This window comes from Microtus oregoni, unplaced genomic scaffold (genome assembly GCF_018167655.1).
Source record: "Microtus oregoni isolate MIOR12 unplaced genomic scaffold, Mior012 000008F_ref0000371, whole genome shotgun sequence".
Taxonomy (NCBI): Eukaryota; Metazoa; Chordata; class Mammalia; order Rodentia; family Cricetidae; genus Microtus; species Microtus oregoni.
The window spans coordinates 37,743,324-37,763,812 of record NW_024543067.1 but is presented as its reverse complement, the minus strand read 5'-3'; the positions used below and the strand labels follow the sequence as shown (position 1 = coordinate 37,763,812).

General features: G+C 51.9%; 1 protein-coding gene across 2 annotated transcripts; it reads left to right on the top strand.

Annotated features, from left to right (window-relative positions):
- The first annotated feature begins 255 nt into the window (after positions 1-255).
- Positions 256-9,466, top strand: Keap1 (kelch like ECH associated protein 1). Of its 2 annotated transcripts, none has more exons than XM_041657503.1 (6): positions 256-579; positions 1,851-2,536; positions 5,108-5,793; positions 7,117-7,322; positions 7,645-7,821; positions 8,278-9,466. In XM_041657503.1, the coding sequence occupies exons 2-6, from the start codon at positions 1,898-1,900 to the stop codon at positions 8,442-8,444; spliced, it is 1,875 nt and encodes a 624-aa protein (XP_041513437.1). In that variant the 5' UTR covers positions 256-579; positions 1,851-1,897; the 3' UTR covers positions 8,445-9,466. The 2 variants fall into 2 exon arrangements, with proteins under 2 accessions (XP_041513437.1, XP_041513438.1); XM_041657504.1 differs by lacking the exon at positions 256-579 and adding an exon at positions 595-869.
- The last annotated feature ends 11,023 nt before the right edge of the window (positions 9,467-20,489 follow it).

Here is a 20,489-nt window from a genome sequence, read left to right as displayed (position 1 = left end):
GAGAGATGGCTCATCATTTAAGAGTACTTGCTGCTCTTGCAGAGGACCAGAGTTCCATGGCGGCCTACAATCACCTGTGACTTCAGAAGGCACTGCACGCGCACGGTATGCAGACATACATACAGGCAAAACACCCATACACCCATACACCAAAGTAAATTACAAATTGAAATAAAAACATTAAAGTTATTTTAAAAGAATATATATATAATAGATATATGTATATCTCGACCAGGCTGATGGGTCTAGCTGGACCGCGTGGGGTGTGGGAGGGTCCGAGGGTGCAGGAGTACAGACAGCCTAACCCGGAGGCAGGCTCCTAGGGCCGCCCAGACCCACGCCCTGCTCCCTCCGCCCGGCACCTGCAGGAAGGGCTGGAACCGCCTCTGTGTGCCCGCCGTTCGTTTCCGCCCTCCCGCTCCTCCCACGCGTGCCGCCCGCGACCCCGCAGCACTGCTGCCCCGGATTCAAGGCCCCCCGGGTCCCCCTCGGCTCCTCCCGGAAGCGTGGCGCGTGGCGGCCCGGCGGCGCGGATTGGACGCGTGGCACCAACAGAGACACCCGGGGGGTGGGACGGAGGTGAGCGATCGCCCGCGGAGATGCGGTGGGGAGTCAGCTCCGAGTGCCGTCCGCGGTCGCGCGTGGGGCCGTGCACGTGGTGGTGGTGGGGGGCGCGTGTCCCCACCAAGTGCGCACCCTGGTCGCCGAGCCCGTCCGCCCGCGTAGGGTGGCGGCCGCGGCCGGCGAGTGGAGGGTAGGGGTCGCCCGCGGCCGGCGCCCCGGGACTCTTATTGTGACAGGGTGGCGCGCTGTGCTTAGTCACCGTGACCCGCGCGGCGGAGGCGGAGGCGGAGCGCGGCCATGGCGGGGTGAGTGCGCCGCACCGGGGCCGGGCCCCGGACCAGGCCCTGCGGGCTCTCCAGGCGTCTGGGCTGCGCCTCCGAGCGACGGGGTGGCCGCTCGAGCAGGCACCGGGCACCGGGTCGCCGCTGCACAGCCCCCTGCGTAATGCCAGGCCTGAGCTCCGGCAGAGTGTGGTCACGCGTGACAGTCGCTCACTTACTGGGGCCCTTGGAGCATTTCATCGCCCCCCCACCCCCACGGTGCTCCAATAGACACAACACGGGGTGGGGGGGTGCGACTCCAGCTGAGCCGCAGAACCTGGGGAGCCAGCTGCAGACCCTCTCTCCACGGCCCCTGGCCCTAGGTCTCCAAGGGTCTCCTCAGTCCCTGCTGCCCACCGTGGGCGGTCCTGATGCCCCACTCTGTCCCAGAACGTGGGCACTTCGTGTTTCCTCTACACACTTGGTTGTATTTTCAGGCCTTCTCTGTCCTCCTGCTCTGTCTCTGGAGCTCAGAACAGTGTCTAGTACACACTTGGCAGGCTCTCTAAGTTTTGGCGAGGCGTTGAAGAAAGGAGTTTGACTTGTTGGAAGGGAGGGCAGGATGGCTGGGACAGAGGAGTGAGGAGGTTGGAAAGGGGCTGACTCCTTTGGACTTGGCAGGCCAGAGGTGGGTTTCCACTCTTGGCCTCGGTGAAGGGTGTTGGTTCTGAGCAGAAAGGGGCATGATGTGGCGCGTTTCTTAGCCGGGCCTTCAGGCTAGCGAGTTGGGGAGAACTTAGTTTGAATGGAGCCGGGTGTGTCCAGTTTACTTGGCTTGGCGAACTGCTCTAGAAACCATTGCATAGTTTTTCAAAAAAAAGGAAACCTGGATGGGCATAGTAGCACACACCGTAATCCCAGCACAAAGAAGGATCAATAAAAAGAAAGGATCAAAAGGAAAAAGGAAGCGTGGCAGGCTCTGGCCTAACCGTGCAGTTCCCAGCCCTGTCTTTTCCCTCCTTCCAGGCCCCTAACTACTAGTGGTGGAACTGTACCTTCTCACCAGGAACCCCATGCAGCCAGAACCCAGGCCTAGCGGGGCTCCCCGCAGCAGCCAGTTCCTGCCTCTAGGGTCAAAGTGCCCCGAGGGGTCAGGGGACGCGGTGATGTACGCATCCACAGAGTGCAAGGCCGAGGTGACGCCCTCCCAGGATGGCAACCGCACCTTCAGCTACACGCTAGAGGACCACACCAAGCAGGCTTTTGGCATCATGAACGAGCTCCGGTTGAGCCAGCAGCTCTGTGATGTGACGCTGCAGGTCAAATACGAAGACACCCCAGCTGCCCAGTTCATGGCTCACAAGGTGGTGCTGGCCTCCTCCAGCCCGGTCTTTAAGGCCATGTTCACCAATGGGCTTCGGGAGCAGGGCATGGAGGTGGTGTCCATAGAAGGCATCCACCCTAAGGTCATGGAGCGACTTATTGAGTTTGCCTACACGGCCTCCATCTCCGTGGGCGAGAAGTGCGTGCTGCATGTGATGAACGGGGCAGTCATGTATCAGATTGACAGCGTGGTCCGAGCCTGCAGCGACTTCCTCGTGCAGCAGCTGGACCCCAGCAACGCCATTGGCATCGCCAACTTCGCCGAGCAGATTGGCTGTACTGAACTTCACCAGCGTGCCCGGGAGTATATCTACATGCACTTCGGGGAGGTGAGTGAGGGCGAGGGCTCAGCTGTCACAAGGAGTCCTCTTGTCCCCCCGAGGGGCTCATGTAGCTCAGGCTGGCCCTAATCTGGTTATGTAGCTGTCTCACCTGTCTCAGTTTCCTCAGTACTGGGATTACAGACATTCACACTCACAGTTGACTGAAGTGGAACCCAGGCTTTGTGCTTGCTAGGTGAGCAGTCTACCTGCAGAGCCACGGCCCCAGGACTTCATTTTTTGGATTGTCTTCTTTAGATGTACTGTTGGTTTTGTTTGTTTTTTGTTTTGTTTTGTTTTTTGGTTTGGGTTTTTTTTTTTTTTGAGACAATGTCTCTTTTTGGAGACAGGTAGACCTGGTTGTCTTGGGACTTGCTCTGTAGACCAGGCTGGCCTGGAACTTACAGAGATCCACCTGCCTCTGCCTCCCAAGTGCTGGGATTAAAGGCGTGCGCCTCCACTGCCCAGTCTGAAGCTGTTATTTAACTCCTGTCCTTGCTGTCATATTCTGAGATCACGAGGCACACACTACCATACCCTGATAAAGTAAAAATTAATTTTACATTTGTTCACATGTGTGTTTGTACACATGGACAGGCTGGTCTTGTGTGGAGGTCGGAGGACAACTGGCAGGAACTGGTTCTCTCTACCTTATATATGCTTCTAGGGTTAACTCTGGTCATAGGGCTTGGCAGAAAGTGCCTTTACCCACAAAGCCATATTGCTGGACTGAAAACTCAGGTTATGAGCCCTTAATCTGGGAGACCCTAAGAACAGGGAAGATAAGTTCTCACAGTGTGTCAGCAGCCTGCTTTCTCTGGGGTCAGAAGTTGGAACAAGACAGATGTGATGGCCAGTGCTTTTAATCCCAGCACTCTGGAGACAGAGGCTGGTGGATCACTGAGAGTTGTAGGCCACTCTGGGCCACACAGTAAGACCTTACCTTGAGAGAGAGAGAGAGAGAGAGAGAGAGAGAGCGCTACTACAGCCTTGCTTGGTCTTTCTTGGTCTCAGGTAATGTTACTGCTTTCGTTTTCATTTCTTAGTGCGGGAAGTCTTCAAGGGAAGGTAAGAGGAAAGTCCCTGGAAACGTCACAGTCAGCAGCACAGGTGGCAGTGACCAGAGAGGCTGTGCCCTGGACATGACAGTGCATTCTGAACATCACCAGTCCCCAGATCCCAAGTCTGAAATGCTCTAATATCTTTTTGAATATGCATATGTCACCCTCAGGTGGACAGTTCCACACCTGACCTCACAAGATGGGTGGCGGTCAAAATAGGCATAACATGCCTTAGCTGGCGGCACGCGTGGGCCCTGGGTTCCATCCCACCACACATAAACCAGGTGTGTGGCACACACCGAGCAGGCAGAGGCAGGCAGCTTTATGAGTTGGAGCCAGTCTGCTCTACTACATAGCGAGTTCCAGGCCACTCCCCAACACACACCCATATGGACTAGCATAAATGTATTTTGCTTATTTATTTAGATTTTTGAGACCGCTGGTTTTCATAGCCCAGGCTTGTCTGGAAACTGAGATTCGCGTGTGTCAGGGTCCCAAGTGTGAGACCTGGACCACCAGGGCCCACTTGAATTTCTGTTTCGTTCCTGAGGTGTCTATCATCTGTACAAAATAGCCCTGCATCGGAAAAATGCCAGTCTGAGACACAGCCTGTCGGTTATTTTATATTTTATTTTGGTTTTTGGAGACAGGGTTTCTCTGTGTAACAGCCCTGGCTGTCCCAGAACTCACTCTGTAGATCAGGCTGGCCTGGAACTCACTGAGATCCCCCTGCCTCTGCCTCCCAAGTGCTGGGATTAAAGGCGTGTGCCACCACGCTGACCTCCTATTTTTTTTTCTTATTAATTTGAAGTTTTTATTGTATTTATTTAGGGGGCATACATGTGCCACAGTTCATGTGGAGGTCAGAAGACAACTTGCAGAAGTTGATCTTCTCCTTCCATAATATGAATCCTGGGGGTTGAAGTGAAGTCCTCAAAAACTAGCCATTCAACCAAGCAAACAAACCCAGTTCCTTACTGAGCTGGTAAAGGCTCTCACTGCCAAGCCTGAAGACCAATCCCAGGGACCCACATGGAAGGCGAGAAACTATCCACCAGACATGAACTGTAGCATGCTCCACACACACAATAAACCAATAAACAAATGTAATTAAAAATACCTTTTGAGAGCAGGTCTTACTATGTAGACCAGTCTGGCTTGGAACTCACAGACGTTCTCCCGTCTCTCCCTTTCAAGTGCTGGGATTAAAGGCCAGACTAGATTCAATTATTTATTTATTTTTGAAACAGGATCTTACAGTGTCCTCTTGGCTGGTCTGGAACTGGCTACGTAGACTAGGCTGGCCTTGAATTGACAGACATTCTCTTGCCTCTGCCTCCTGAGTGATGGGGGAATTACAGGCGTATACCACTATGCCTAGCTATACATTTTTTAAAAGTTAAAACCCAACTCAAACAATACAGATGCATAAAGAGACCCCACTGTGTGCCCTGTACCCTTTGGGTGCTAGGCCAGGAGGGCTTCCCAGAGCGCAGCCTCTCACCTGCGCTCCCTGCAGGTGGCCAAGCAGGAGGAGTTCTTCAACCTATCGCATTGCCAGCTGGCCACGCTCATCAGCCGCGATGATCTGAATGTGCGCTGCGAGTCGGAGGTGTTCCACGCGTGCATCGACTGGGTCAAGTACGACTGCCCTCAGCGGCGCTTCTACGTGCAGGCACTGCTGCGGGCTGTGCGCTGCCACGCGCTCACCCCACACTTCCTGCAGACGCAGCTGCAGAAGTGCGAGATCCTGCAGGCCGATGCGCGCTGCAAGGACTACCTGGTGCAGATCTTCCAGGAGCTCACGCTGCACAAGCCCACGCAGTCCGTGCCCTGCCGCGCGCCCAAGGTGGGCCGCCTCATTTACACAGCGGGCGGCTACTTCCGACAGTCGCTCAGCTACCTGGAGGCCTACAACCCGAGCGACGGCTCCTGGCTGCGCCTGGCCGATCTGCAGGTGCCACGCAGCGGCCTGGCTGGCTGCGTGGTGGGCGGGCTGCTGTACGCTGTGGGCGGCCGCAACAACTCGCCCGATGGCAACACCGACTCCAGTGCCCTGGACTGCTACAACCCCATGACCAACCAGTGGTCGCCCTGTGCCTCTATGAGCGTGCCGCGCAACCGCATCGGGGTGGGGGTCATAGACGGCCACATCTACGCAGTCGGGGGGTCCCACGGCTGCATCCACCACAGCAGCGTGGAGAGGTGAGCACGGGGTCCCAAAGGGAGGGCACCTGTTCTTCTCACCCCCAGAGGAGGCAGAGCAGATGGCATGTTCATCCTCAGTGTCCAGACTTGGGAAGTACTGGAGGGCTGTCCCAAACCTATAGGAATCGTCAGCAGCTGGGGACTATGGGAATTACCACAATACATGAAATACACTATGCTAATTGTGTATAATTATGATAAAATGTATCATCAGACCGTCAGATCAGGGACGTAGTTCAGTGGTAGGGCACTGGTCCCTGGCTTGCACCCAGTTCTAGGTTCTAATTCCAGTACTGCCAAAAGAGAGAAGGGAAGAAAGAAAAGAGCCAGGGCTGTGACTGGCAGAGCTTTTGCCTAGCACCATATAAGCGCTGTCGTCCCAGCGCTTGAGAGGTCGAGACAGAAGAATCAGGAATTCAAAGTTGTCTTTGGCAGTATGGCAAATTCAGGGCCAACCTGGGATATAAGAGACCCTGTCTCCAGACAGACAACTATCCCCCACACATTTAGGGCTTGAAGCAAGGTAGGAAGATGAGAAAAACTGAAAAATATTCCTGGTGCTGGGAATAGAACTTAGGGACTTGTGCATGCTAGGCCAGCCCTCTGCCCCTGATAACCCCACCCCCAACCTGCAAAGGGAATTTTAAACCTATGCCCTAGGGGCCTCTAATGTGTGGTCTGTGAATAGGATGGTGGGGCGATGTGTCACCTTGAGCGGGCCGCTTTCAAGAAGGACAGGGGCACTATTAATAACTCCAGGAACACAGGTATGGACTGGATGCTGCTGGCCAACCTGACGCGTTCACCCCATCTCTGATCATGTTGCTTGGAGGAGTACTGTCTGAGCGGTAGCCTAGTTGTCAGACTTTCTTGGGTTCTGGAGTTGGACACATGCACTGATGTCCCTTGGTGATCCTGAATGTCCTACCCCGCATTTCTGATGTGAGGCCATGAGCTCCGGTGAGGTGAAGCTCACAGGCGATGCAGCAGAAAGGGTGAATCTGCTGAGGGACAGGACCTGGCTGTCACTTCCATAGCTGATGGCTGTGAGCCTCAGTTTCTTCCTCTGGAGATGGAGCTGCTAACACCCCTCCCTTGAGAGAAATAAAGCATCAGCCAGCAGGTGCTGCCTGCCTGTCACTCCAGCACTGGGAGGTTGAAGCAGGAGGATCTGGAATTCTGGGCTAGCATGGGCTACACAGCAAGACCCTAGCTCTAAAATAGAGTAAAAAAAACAAGTGGTGGTAGATGGTGGGGCTCATTGTAAGGAGGCCAGCTGTGGTTCCTGGGGTGACCATGGTGGAATCGTGTCCTTTGCAGATACGAGCCAGATCGGGATGAGTGGCACTTAGTGGCACCAATGTTGACGCGGAGGATAGGCGTGGGAGTGGCCGTGCTCAACCGCCTGCTGTATGCAGTGGGGGGCTTTGACGGGACCAACCGGCTCAACTCAGCAGAGTGCTACTATCCCGAGAGGAATGAGTGGCGGATGGTCACACCGATGAATACCATCCGAAGTGGGGCAGGTGAGTGGGTGTGCGGGAAAGACCCTACCCAGCCCAGTCTTGGAAGACCGCCCTCCTCTCTTCCATCTTGTTTTGTTTTTATTTTGTTTTGAGTCAGGATCAAACAGACTGTCCTCAGAATCGTTATGTAGCTGAGGATGACTTTGAACTCACGATCCTCCAGCCTGTCCAGCACTGGGATGGCAGGCCTGCTCCTCCACACCAAATTCCAGCTCGATTTCTAAGGGGTTCCTCCTGGAAAGAGTGCTGAGGGAGGAAGGTGGCTTCTGAGGGCCCCCTTAAACCAGGCCTCAGAGTGACTCTCCGCTGTGCTTCTGTTTAGGGGTCTGTGTGCTACACAACTGTATCTATGCGGCAGGGGGCTATGACGGGAAGGACCAGCTCAACAGCGTGGAACGCTACGACGTGGAGACAGAGACCTGGACTTTTGTAGCCCCCATGAAGCACCGACGGAGTGCACTGGGGATCACTGTGCACCAGGGCAGGATCTATGTCCTCGGTGAGGACTAAGAAGTGGGTCGGGGTGGAGAGGACTCTGTGTCCATATCTCTTCTTAAGATTCGGTGCTGAGGACGGAACCTGAGGAACACCCGGATGCTTGACAAGTGTTCTGTAACCGAGCCAAGCCCCAGCCCTCACTGGGGGATTCTGGGCAGGGGTCTACCACTGAGTCACGCCCCACCACCCTTGCGCCCCCAACGCCTCCACCCTGCTTCACTGGGAAGTCTAGGCAAGGGTTCTACCACTGAGCCACTCCCCACCCCCCTTCCACCCCCCACGCCTCCACCCTGCTTCACTGGGAAGTCTAGGCAAGGGTTCCACCACTGGGCTTCATTCCACCTCATCCCCATGTGCTACAGACGGGTGGCTTCCCCTTCCTGTTTTCTGTTGTCTTTTCATGGGCATTTGATTGAGTCCTCTGGGGGAGGTGACCATCTCTTCATTCTCTCTGCAGGAGGCTATGATGGCCACACGTTTCTGGACAGTGTGGAATGCTATGACCCAGACACTGACACCTGGAGCGAGGTGACACGGATGACATCTGGCCGCAGTGGGGTGGGTGTTGCCGTCACCATGGAACCCTGTCGGAAGCAAATTGATCAACAGAACTGTACCTGCTGAAGCACTTGGGTTACCTGAACACTGACAAGTAAGAACAACAGCCCATCCAGACCACCGCTGTCTTTGTACAAAAAGAAAGGAAGGAAGAGGAAAACCAAACAAACCCACAATCAGAACACAGGGACAGGAGGCAGCAGAAGAAAGCATCCCTCTCCAGGAAGGGCGGCTGGGATGCTGTGTGGATGACGTTGTGGAAGAGCAGAACTAAATCCATATGCCCGTTTGTCACAGCCCCTGGAGCATCCAAGACAGTCTGCCTGCGGTGCGGTATGGGGGGGCACCCTCACAAGTGAGAGGCCCCTATACCCTCTGGCTGGGGATGAGGCCACCAGCACTCAGACTCCTCTCAGGGGGGGCAGGCAAAACAGGGGTCACACGTGTTTTCTTTGGTCCCTACAAATTGGTGATCAAATCTAGGGGACAAAGGGAAGAAGGGGCCAGGTGAGGCCAAGAGGCTGAGGCTTCCTCAGGAGCTGCAATCCCCAGGGACAAGCCTACACAGAGAACACTGGGCCTCTACGCCCTGGATAGTTATTTTGTTAAGTAACCCTTTAACTTTCCCATGGAAATTAAAAACGGATTTAGCAGTGTCTTGTACATAGGACCTCAGAGGGCGATGGGATCCCTCAGGGAGAGACAGCTCTTCAATTGAAATACACTCGGATCTTGATCGGGGCTGGTATTTGAAACCTGTCTGTTTTCTCCGTGTACCATTGTGCATTCTGCTCATATGGGACATTTTGTACCCTCGTGGGCCACAAAGCGTCTGTCAGTTTTAGGTGCATTAGAAGCCAATGACCTAACTTTTGTGCCACTTCTCCTGGGGCCTCCTGTGTTTTGCTTGATTTTGAGACAAGGTCTCATGTAGCCCAGGATGGCCTTCAGTTCAGATCCTGAACTCCTGATCCTCCCTCCTGCCTCAGCCTACTGAGAGCTGGGATTACAGTTGTATACCACCAAACCTGGTTCCTGCTTGTCCTTTTTGTACCCAGGCAGCAAAATAAAGATTTCTGGGACCTTGAGTGTGGCTCAGTGGATAGAGAGCTCACGTAGCACGCATGAAGTCCTGGGTACCATCCCCAGCACATATAAACCTTGTGACCTGTGGTCACAGCAGAGGAGGCAGAAGCAGGAGGGTGAGTTCAGCTCAAGGCCAGCCTGACCTATGTGAGACCTTGCCTCAAAGATAATAGTAATAGCCGGGTGGTGGTGGTGCATGCCTTTAATCCCAGTACTCGGGAGGCAGAGGCAGGCGGATCTCTGTGAGTTCGAGACCAGCCTGGTCTACAGAGCTAGTTCCAGGACAGGCTCCAAAACCACAGAGAAACCCTGTCTCGAAAAACCAAAAAAAAAATGGATGATAGTAATAATTATATTTTATACACTCACATATGACACACACATATACACACACACTTGATTTTTCAAGACAGTGTTTTCTTGGCTGCCCTGAAACTAGCTACATCTCAGAGATCCACCTGCTTCTGCCTCCCAAGTGCTGGGATTAAAAGCATTCACTCTTGTTAATACTTTTACTTATTTTATTTATTTTTGTTTTTCAAGACAGGATTTCTCTGTGTAGCAGCCCTGGCAGTCCTGGAACTCATTCTGTAGACCAGACTGGCATCAAACTCACAGAGATCCACTTGCCTCTGCCTTCTGAGTGTTGGGATTAAAGGTGTGCTCCATCGTGCCCAACTAATAATATTTTTTGTTTGTTTGCTTCTTTTTTCTTTTTTTTAATTTATTTTTTATCTGCTTTGGTGTTTTAGCCATGGGTGTTGAAGTTACAGTTGTGAACTACCATGTAGGGGCTGGGAATTGAACCCAGATCCTCTGGAAGAACAGCCAGTGCTCTTAACTGCTAAACCATCTCTCCAGCCCTAATCAGCTGGTAATATTTTTTTTTTTTTTGGATTTTTCAAGACAGGGTTTCTCCGTAGCTTTTGGTTCCTGTCCTGGAACTAGCTCTTGTAGACCAGGTTGGCCTCGAACTCACAGAGATCCGCCTGCCTCTGCCTCTGCCTCCTGAGTGCTGGGATTAAAGGCATGTGCCACCACCGCCCGGCAGCTGGTAATATTTTTAAAAGCATAGAACAGAAGTTCAAGGTCATCCTCAGCTATATAGGAAGTTGGAGACTATATGAGACAAGTTCAACAAATTTCAGGAGTGGAGATAGCTTAGCAGTGAACGGCACTTGTGCTTCCCTCTAAGGCCAAGTTTAGTTCCTTGGCACCCATGCTGGGTGTGGCTCACAGACACTTGTGTCTCCAGCGGATCTGATGTCCTCTTCTGGCCCTGAAGGAACTTGGACACAATGCACACTCACACACATACACACACATTTGAAAATAGAAAAAAGTTCTTTCCTAAATGGCTGGGTAACTTTTCACCTAACTCAGAGTCCTTATGTAAGGACTTGTAAAGTACAGTTAGGAAGAAGGGACAAGCCTGTAACCCAGTGATAGAAAGCTGACCGAGGAGGGCTGTGATGTCGGGAAGGGCAGGCAGATCTCTGTGAAGCCCAGCTGGGCTACATGGCAAGAGCCTACCAGACTACAAACAGATGACATATGTTACACACATTACATACATTAGATCGCAGAGGTGGCTCAGTGGCCAAGAGTGTATGCTGTTCTTCCCAAGGACCAGAACTGATTCAAAACAAGAGCAGGCTTTGATGCCTCTGCTATCTTTGAGGCACTTGCACACAAATGCACACACACAGACAAACATGCGGCTATATGTGACCTTTTAAAGTCTCTCAGAGGGGCTCAGTGGTTTAGAGCACTGCCTGCTCTTCCCAGAGGTCCTGAGTTCAATTCCCGGCAACCACATGGTGGCTCACAACCATCTGTAATGAGGTCTGGTGTCCTCTTCCGGCCTGCAGACATACACACAGACAGAATATTGTATACATAATAAATAAATAAATATTTAAAAAAAATAAAGTCTCTTAGAAAGCAGGAAATGAAGCTCAGTAGTAGAGCCCTTACAGCAGGTGTGGTGGTGTACGCCATTGTTTGTTTTTTTTGAGACAGGGTTTCTCTGTGTTGTCCTGACTGTCCTGGAACTCACTCTGAAGAGCAGGCTGACCTCAAACTCACAGAGATCCACCTGCCTCTGCCTCCTGAGTGCTGGGATTAGAGGTGTGAGAGCTACCAATGCTTGGCTATTTATTTGTTTATTCTTGGTGCACACATTTAATCCCAGCACTTGGGAGGTAGAGGCAGGTGGATCTTTGGGGCCAGCCTGGTCCTCACTGAGAGACCTGTTTCAAAACAAACAAAAAGAAAAAAGAGAGAAAGAAACCCAACAATGAGGGCTGCAGTAAGCAAGCGATAGGACATGAATGAATCTCCAGCACCCATGTGGAAAGCAGGCAGAGACAATAGCCTGCCAGCCTGGGTGAAATGGTAAATTCCAGGTTCAGTGAGAGACCATGGAGAGGAGAGGAGGGGAGAAGAGGGAGTAGGAGAGAGAGAGAGAGAGAGAGAGAGAGAGAGAGAGAGAGAGAGAGACTGCTGTTCTTGCAGAGGACCCAGGTTTAGTTCCAAGCACCTGTTTAACTCACAAGTATCTGTGACTCAGGTCCTAGGGAATCTGATCCTTTTGGCCTGGATGAGTACCTGCAAGCTTGTGATGCAAACAAACTCAGAAAAGCACACATGCACACACATACAGAGAGAGAGAAGGAAGGAAGGAGGATTTGGATAGCTGCGAGGAAGCCCGCTAGCATACTTTTGGTTTGCGTGTGCAGCCTTTGCTAGGTGGCCCTTTTAGCACTTCCGATAGATCTTCCTTTTTATTACTTCAGTTACACTTATTTCTGCATTGGGGGAACAAGCCCACCACGACACTGTGTGAATGTCAAAGGAGACCACACAGGAGTCAGTTCTAGGTATCAATCTTAGATCATCGGGCTGGTGGCCAGCCCCTTTACCCACGAGCCATCTCATCGGCCCCGTCCTGGTGCTTCTGCTCAGCGGTTGGGTATGGGAAACTAAGTCCTCGTACACAGCAATGAAAGGTCCAGACTGATGAGGCGATTAACTTGCTGGTGCCACCCCTGTCTCTTGAGCGGGTGATCTTTGTTGTAGAGGGTTACAGCCCCCACTCTCAGGTTCAGTTTCCTGACTCTAAAGCTGCTGGATTCTCAGAATCGAGTGCATTTCCCATCTGTTGTTGTCTGTGAGGATGGGACTTTGGCCATCTCTCAGGCAGCACACCCTGCATTAGCAGCTGGATAAACCAAGGGCGGGTTTTGAGGGTGGTGCTGGGGCTTGAACCTAGAGCCTGCTGCACGCTATGTTCTCTACCTCCGAGCTACAACCTCCGCCCCAAAGGGAGCATTTAGCTTCTCTTGCATTCTCTCTCTCTCTCTCTCTCTCTCTCTCTCTCTCTCTCTCTCTATTTCTTTCTCCCTCCCCCTCCCTCCCTCCTTCCCTCCCTCCCTCTTTCCCTCCCTCCCTCCACCCCTCCCTCTCTCCCTCCCTTCTTTCTTTCTTGACAGGGTCTCTCTATGCAGCCTTGGCTGTCCTCACTCTGTAGACCAGACTGGCCTCGAACTCTCAGAGATCCGCCCGCCTCTGCCTCCCAAGTGCTGGGATTAAAGGTGTGCACCACCACCGCCCAGCCCATGCCTGGCCTGGATTTTTATTTTGGTACTAGGGATCTAATTCAGGTTCCCTTGTTTGTGCAGCAAGCATTTTACTGACTGCTTGTGACTACAAGTGACTCACTTCTGGTTTTGTTTTTTAAAACAGACCCGGGAACTCACAGAGATCCACTTGCCTGTGGAGTCCAGACTGACACCGACCTCCTGATCTGATAACTTCAGTTTTCCGTGTGCGCAGGCTACAAGGCCTGGGAGTTTTTCACTTTGAATATGGAAACTCAGCAGCCCTGGACACCCCCACCACTCATCTAGGTCAGTCAAAATCTAGTTGAGTACTAGACTCAAGAGATGGCCCAGCAGTTAAGAGCGCTTGTTGCTCTTGCAGAGGACCCAGGTTCATTTCCCAGCACCTGCAAGGTGGCTCGCAGCCATTCCTAGCTCCAGTTCTAGGGAACCGTCACAGGTACTGCATGCATGTGGTGCACAACCTACATTTTTGTTTGTTTGGTTTGGTTTGATTTCTCAATGTAGCATTGGCTGTCTTGGAACTCACTCTGTAGACCAGGCTGTCCTCGAATTCACAGAGACCCGACTGCCTCTGCCTCCCAAGTGCTGGCATTAAAGGTGTGCGCCATCACCGCCCGGCCACAGCCTACATCTTAAAAAACATCTGATTGAGCTGAGTGTGGCGTCTCGCACCTGTAATCCCAGCAACTGGAAGTCTGAAGCAGAAGGATTTCCAAGCATCCAGGCTAATGAACTTGAGAGAGCCTGTTTTTCATTTAATCTGACTTTAAATTTTTATTACATCTGAGAGAGGAAGAAAGGAGAGCACCAGGTTGTGAGAAGACAACCCGAAGGGGTCAGTCCTCATGTGGGTCCTGGGCATCCACTCAGGTCAGTCTCGGTGGGCTCAGGCTGAGTGGGGCATCATCTTTACCTGCCGGCCATCTTGCCAGCCCAAGATCTTGGTTTCAAGTGAAACAATAACAAAAAAACAGGGCCTTGAGAGAGCTGGTTCAGTGGTTAAAGCACTCACCACAGGAGGGGACTATCTCACTTTGGGCACTCTGCACCCAGGTGGTAGCCTGTAATCACAGCTCACTGGGGCCAGAGACAGGAAAGCCCAAGCAAGGGCAAACCAGCAGCTTCCCTGGCTGAACCCCACAACTCCAGGTTCCCCAAGAACCTAGGGCCTTGGAAAGTAAGGTGGAAATCAGCGGAGGAAGCTCCCCCAGGATCTGCAGTTAAGGCCTTCACAGAAAAGCACGCCCCCCCCCCCCCAAACATCTGTGTGCATGCCACACATGCAAGAATGAGAAACAAGAACCTAGTTGGTCACCATGCAAGGAAGGATTGCAAGAAGGTAGGGCAGAGGGTGGAGCTTTCTGATACAATGTGGGCTGAGCCTAGGCAAAGCCCTGATCCCATCCCCAGCATGTCGGTAAATAAACTCATTGGTTAGCACGGGAGGGGCAGGTGGATGGGGTCAAAGTTAAACCTCAGTGTTCATGTGCCTGTCATCTTAGGTCAGCTCGGCCAAAGGTGCTGGCAACCATCCAGGGGAGAGGTGGTGGTGATTCAGGCTCAGCGCATGTGGGCAGGCACGTAATGAGGGAAAATACAAGTCAGTTGATTGGATAGAGCGAAGCCAATGACAGATGATTAACAAGTCCGTCGTTCTCTCTCCTACTATGCTGGAGCTGAAACTCAAAAACTCAAGATTTTGTACATGCTGTTTAAGCACACTGCCCAGCCACACCCCCAGGCCTCACTAGAGGATTCTAGACAGGGGCTCTACCACCGAGCCATGCCTCTAGCCCCTCACTGGGGGATTCTTTGTCTAGTTTCCTTTTTTTTTTTTGTTTGTTTGTTTGGTTTCTGTTTTTGTTTTTTGAGACAGGGTTTCTCTGTAGCTTTGGAGCCTGTCCTGGAACTAGCTCTTGTAGACCAGGCTGGCCTCGAACTCACAGAGATCCACCTGCCTCTGCCTCCCGAGTTCTGGGATTAAAGACATGATACTGCTTGATTCTTGAGAGGCAGGGGTTCTGCCCCAGTGTGGGTGCTGTACTCTCACCTCTAGGACTTTACTCTTTTTTTGGGGGGGGGGGGGACACAGTGTGTAGTTTCTCTGTGGTTCTGCTTGTCCTAGAACTCACTACATAGGATCTCAAACACAGATATCCACTTCCCTCTGTCTCCTGAGTGCTGGGGTTAAAGGCTGCACCACCACACCACCACAGCCGGGTCTTTTTCATGATTTTTGAGGACGGCGTTCTGGTGGGGTCAGCCCAACGAAAGGTCATTTAGTAACAAAGCGGCAAATTCAGGTATTGATGGTTACTTGCCAGTGCCACACTGTCTATGAAGCAAGTTTGCATTTACAAATGGGACAAAGCCAAAGGGGAGGCTCTTGGCAGTGAAGAGAGCACAGCGCTATGGAAGGAGACCCAGGTTTGAGTCCCAGTAAGGGGACCTAGCAGGCCCAAGCATGGCAAACACAGGCCTGAGCACCCATGGCCAGCAGCAAACGGGAAGCCAAAATAATCAATGAGAAAGAAAACGAAGCACAACTCCCTCCAGACTAAGAGGAACTGGCTGAAGTCTGGGTGCAAAGAGAGTTGACTCAGAGCTGGTCTCTGGGGAAGGAGGGAGGACTTGCTGGGGTCTGAAGCCCCTAGCAGAGCCATCTGTTCTAGTTCATGTTCTTCTGTGTTGTCCTTGAATAACATCCTTAACCCGAGCACTCAGTCTGCAGAGGCCAGCCAGGGCTACCTAGAGAGACTATGTCTAAAAACAAAGAAAGAAAATGCTCCACAGACGTGCCTGGGCTAATCGGGTCTGAGGCTCGTCCTTAACGAGACTGCCTCTCGTAACTCTGCACTGTCAGTTGAGAGTCGAAGTTAACTAGCTTTATATTATGCACTAGAGAGATAGCAGCACTGGCTGCCCTTCCAGAGGACCCGGGTTCAATTCCCAGCACCCACATGGCAGCTCGCAACCTCTGTAACCCCAGTTCCTGGGGATTGGTCAGGTGCCCTCTTCTGACCTCCAAGGGCCTATGGTGAACAAGCATACAGGCAGGCAAACCACCCATACACATAAAGTAAAAGTAAATAAGCCTCTAAAAACTAAAATGGTTGTGCTGGAGAGATGGCTCAGAGGTTAAGAGTACTGGCTGCTCTTCCAGTGGTTCTGAGTTCAATTCTGTATACATAATCAATGATAATAATAGTTATTATTATATTAGTTATAGTTATTATTATAATCAATAGTAGTTATGTATACAGAATTGTATACATAATAATAAATAACACTGTATACATGATAAATATATATACATAATAAATAAATAACACTATACATAATAAATAAATATAAGAAATAAAATTGTTATATACATATATATATGTGTAATATATATGATATACATGTATATACAACAAAGCACAACAAAAACCAAAGCAGGGTCAAAGAGATGGCTCAGTGGTAAAGGTGCTCACTGTCCAGACTCATGGTCTGAATTTGACCCCAGGGTAGAAAGCATGACTTCTGAGAGCTGTTCCCCGACCTGTATAAACTAGTGTGTTCCCCGACCTCTACACACTAGTGTGTTCCCCGACCTCTACACACTAGTGTGTTCCCCGACCTCTACACACTAGTGTGTTCCCAGACCTCTACACACTAGTGTGTTCCCCGACCTCTACACACTAGTGTGTTCCCAGACCTCTACACACTAGTGTGTTCCCCGACCTCTACACACTAGTGTGTTCCCAGACCTCTACACACTAGTGTGTTCCCAGACCTCTACACACTAGTGTGTTCCCAGACCTCTACACACTAGTGTGTTCCCAGACCTCTACACACTAGTGTGTTCCCAGACCTCTACACATTAGTGTATTCCCAGACCTCTACACACTAGTATGTTCCCAGACCTAATAAATGTTCAAATGTTGTGAAAACAGTGAGCGAGCCGGGGAGATATTTCACGGTTAGAATAGAAGCATAGGCTGCTCTCCAACAGGACCTGAGTGAAGTTCCCAGCACCCACACTGGGCAACTCACCACGTCTGGGACTCCAGCTTCAGGGGATCCAACAATGTGGGCACACGTGCTTCCGTATCTATACACATACAATAAATTAAAAATAAACTAACATGCAGGACCCAGCGGTATACATCTTTAGTCCTAGTACTGGGGAGGTCTCAGCAGGCAGGTCTCTGTACACAGGCAGCTGGAGGACAGCCAGGGCTACACAGTGAGACCCTGGCTTCAAACAAACAAGCAAAGTATGGATTCAAAACAAAGCAACAAAGAGACTCGGCCTAAGACCAGGTTATCCCAGCCATGGTGCGCCATACCCACACATGCCCACATACAAAATCAGAGAGGGGAGAGGCAAGGACACCAGTGTTGACCTCCAGCACCACAAACAAGAGCAACCTCACCCACCTTCACCTTTGAACATATACATATCCCAAACCAATGTGGGGCTGTGTGGAACCGGCAAGATTGCCTAGTTGATTGTACCAGTGTGTGGACCTTTGGAGAACAGCTATTCTGTGTGTAGGAATTTTATCAGCACACCAGGACAAGCCCTTTCGACCACCCTCATATTACCTCCTGCTGATATGTCATAATGCTTGACTTGACAATCATCCCCAAGTATATTGAGGATACAGAGGCTGTGCAGTGCTTAGGAGCTCTGGCTGCTCTCTGAGAACACAGAGGCTGTGCAGTGGTGAGGAGCGCCGGCTGCTCTCTGAGAATACAGATGCTGTGCAGTGGTTAGGAGCGCCAACGGCTCTCTGAGAATACAGAGGCTGTGCAGTGGTTAGGAGCGCTGGCTGCTCTCTCTCTGAGAATACAGAGGCTGTGCTTTGGTTAGGAGCGCCGACGGCTCTCTGAGAATACAGAGGCTGTGCAGTGGTTAGGAGCGCTGCCTGCTCTCTCACTGAGAATACAGATCCTGTGCAGTGTTTAGGATAGCAGGCTGCTCTCTCAATGAGAATACAGAGGCTGTGCAGTGGTTAGGAGCGCTGGTTGCTCTCTCACGGAGAATACAGAGGCTGTGCAGTGTTTAGGAGTGCTGGCTTCTCTTTCTCTGAGAAGACAGAGGCTGTGCAGTGGTTAGGAGCGCTGCCTGCTCTCTGAGAATACAGAAGCTGTGCTGTGGTTAGGAGCGCTGCCTGCTCTCTGAGAATACAGAGGCTGTGCAGTGGTTAGGAGCGCCGACGGCTCTCTGAGAATACAGAGGCTGGGCAGTGGTTAGGAGAGCTGGCTGCTCTCTCACTGAGAATACAGAGGTTGGGCTGTGGTTAGGAGCACTGGCTGCTCTCTTTCTGAGAATACAGAGGCTGTGCTGTGGTTAGGAGCGCTGCCTGCTCTCTCACTGAGAATACAGAGGCTGTGCAGTGTTTAGGAGCACTGGCTTCTCTTTCTCTGAGAATACAGAGGCTGTGCAGTGGTTAGGAGCGCCAGCTGCTCTCTGAGAATACAGAGGCTGGGCAGTGGTTAGGAGAGCTGGCTGCTCTCTCACTGAGAATACAGAGGATGGGCTGTGGTTAGGAGCACTGGCTGCTCTCTTTCTGAGAATACAGAGGCTGTGCTGTGGTTAGGAGCGCTGCCTGCTCTCTCACTGAGAATACAGAGGCTGTGCAGTGTTTAGGAGCACTGGCTTCTCTTTCTCTGAGAATACAGAGGCTGTGCAGTGGTAAGGAGCGCCAGCTGCTCTCTGAGAATACAGAGGCTGTGCAGTGTTTAGGAGCGCTGCCTGCTCTCTGAGAATAGAGATGCTGTGCAGTGTTTAGGAGCGCTTGCTGCTCTCTCTCTGAGAATCCAATGGCTGTGCAGTGGTTTGGAGCGCTGCCTGCTCTCTGAGAATACAGAGGCTGTGCAGTGGTTAGGAGCACTGACTGCTCGCTAACGGAAAATACAGAGGCTGTGCAGTGGTTAGGAGCGCTGGCTGATCTCTGGCTGAGAATACAGAGGCTGTGCTGTGTTTAGGAGCGCTGGCTGCTCTCTAGAATACAGGGGCTGTGCTGTGGTTAGGAGCCAGGCTGCTCTCTGAGAATACAGAGGCTGGGATGTGGTTAGGAGCGCTGGCTGCTCTCTCACTGTGAATACAGAGGCTGTGTTGTGTTTAGGAGCGCAGCCTGCTATCTGAGAATCCAGTGGCTGTGCAGTGTTTAGGAGGGCTGGCTTCTCTTTCACGGAGAATACAGAGGATGTGCAGTGGTTAGGAGCGCTGGCTGCTCTCTGAAAATACAGAGGCTGTGCAGTGGTTAGGAGCGCTGGCTGCTCTCTCACGGAGATTACAGAGGCTGTGCAGTGGTTAGGAGCGCTGGCTGCTCTCTCTGAGAATACAGAGGCTCTGCAGTGTTTACGAGCGCTGGCTGCCCTCTCTCTGAGAATCCAGTGGCTGTGCAGTGGTTAGGAGCGCTGGCTGCTCTCTCACAGAGATTACAGAGGCTGTGCAGTGGTTAGGATCGCTCGCTGCTCTCTCACTGAGAATACAGAGGCTGTGCAGTGGTTAGGATCGCTGACTGCTCTCTCAATGAGAATACAGAGGCTGGGCTGTGGTTAGAGCACTGGCTGCTCTCTGAAAATCCAGTGGCTGTGTAGTGTTTAGGAGGGCTGGCTTCTCTTTCTCTGATAATCTAGTAGCTGTGCATTGGATAGGAGCGCTGCCTGCTCTCTGAAAATACAGAGGCTGTGCAGTGGTTAGGAGAGCTGGATGCTCTCTCATGGAGAATACAGAGGCTGTGCAGTGGTTAGGAGCACCGACTGCTCTCTCTCTTAGTATACAGAGGCTGTGCTGTGGTTAGGAGCGCTGACTGCTCTCTCACTGAGAATACAGAGGATGTGCAGTGGCTTGGAGCGCCACCTGCTATCTGAGAATACAGAGGCTGTGCAGTGGTTAGGAGCGCGGGCTGCTCTCTTTCGGAGAATACATAGGCTTGCAGTGGTTAGGAGCGCTGGCTGCCCTCTCTGAGAATACACAGGCTGTGCAGTGGTTTGAAGTGCTGTGTGCTCTCTAAGAATACAGATGCTGTGTTGTGGTTAGGAGAGCCGATGCTCTCTGAGAATACAGATGCTGAGCTGTTGTTAGGAGCGCTGGCTGCTCTCTCACTGAGGAAACAGAGACTGTGCTGTGGTAAGGAGCACTGGCTGCTCTCTCTCTGAGAATAAATAGGCTGTGCTGTGGTTAGGAGCGCTGGCTGCTTTCTCACTGAGAATACAGAGGCTGTGCAGTGTTTAGGATCGCTCGCTGCCCTCTCTATGAAAATACAGAGGCTGTGCTGTTGTTAGGAGCGCTGGCTGCTTTCTCACAGAGAATACAGAGGCTGGGCTGTGGTTAGGAGTACTGTCTACTCTCTCACTGAGAATACAGAGGCTGTGCAGTGTTTAGGAGCGCTGGCTTCTC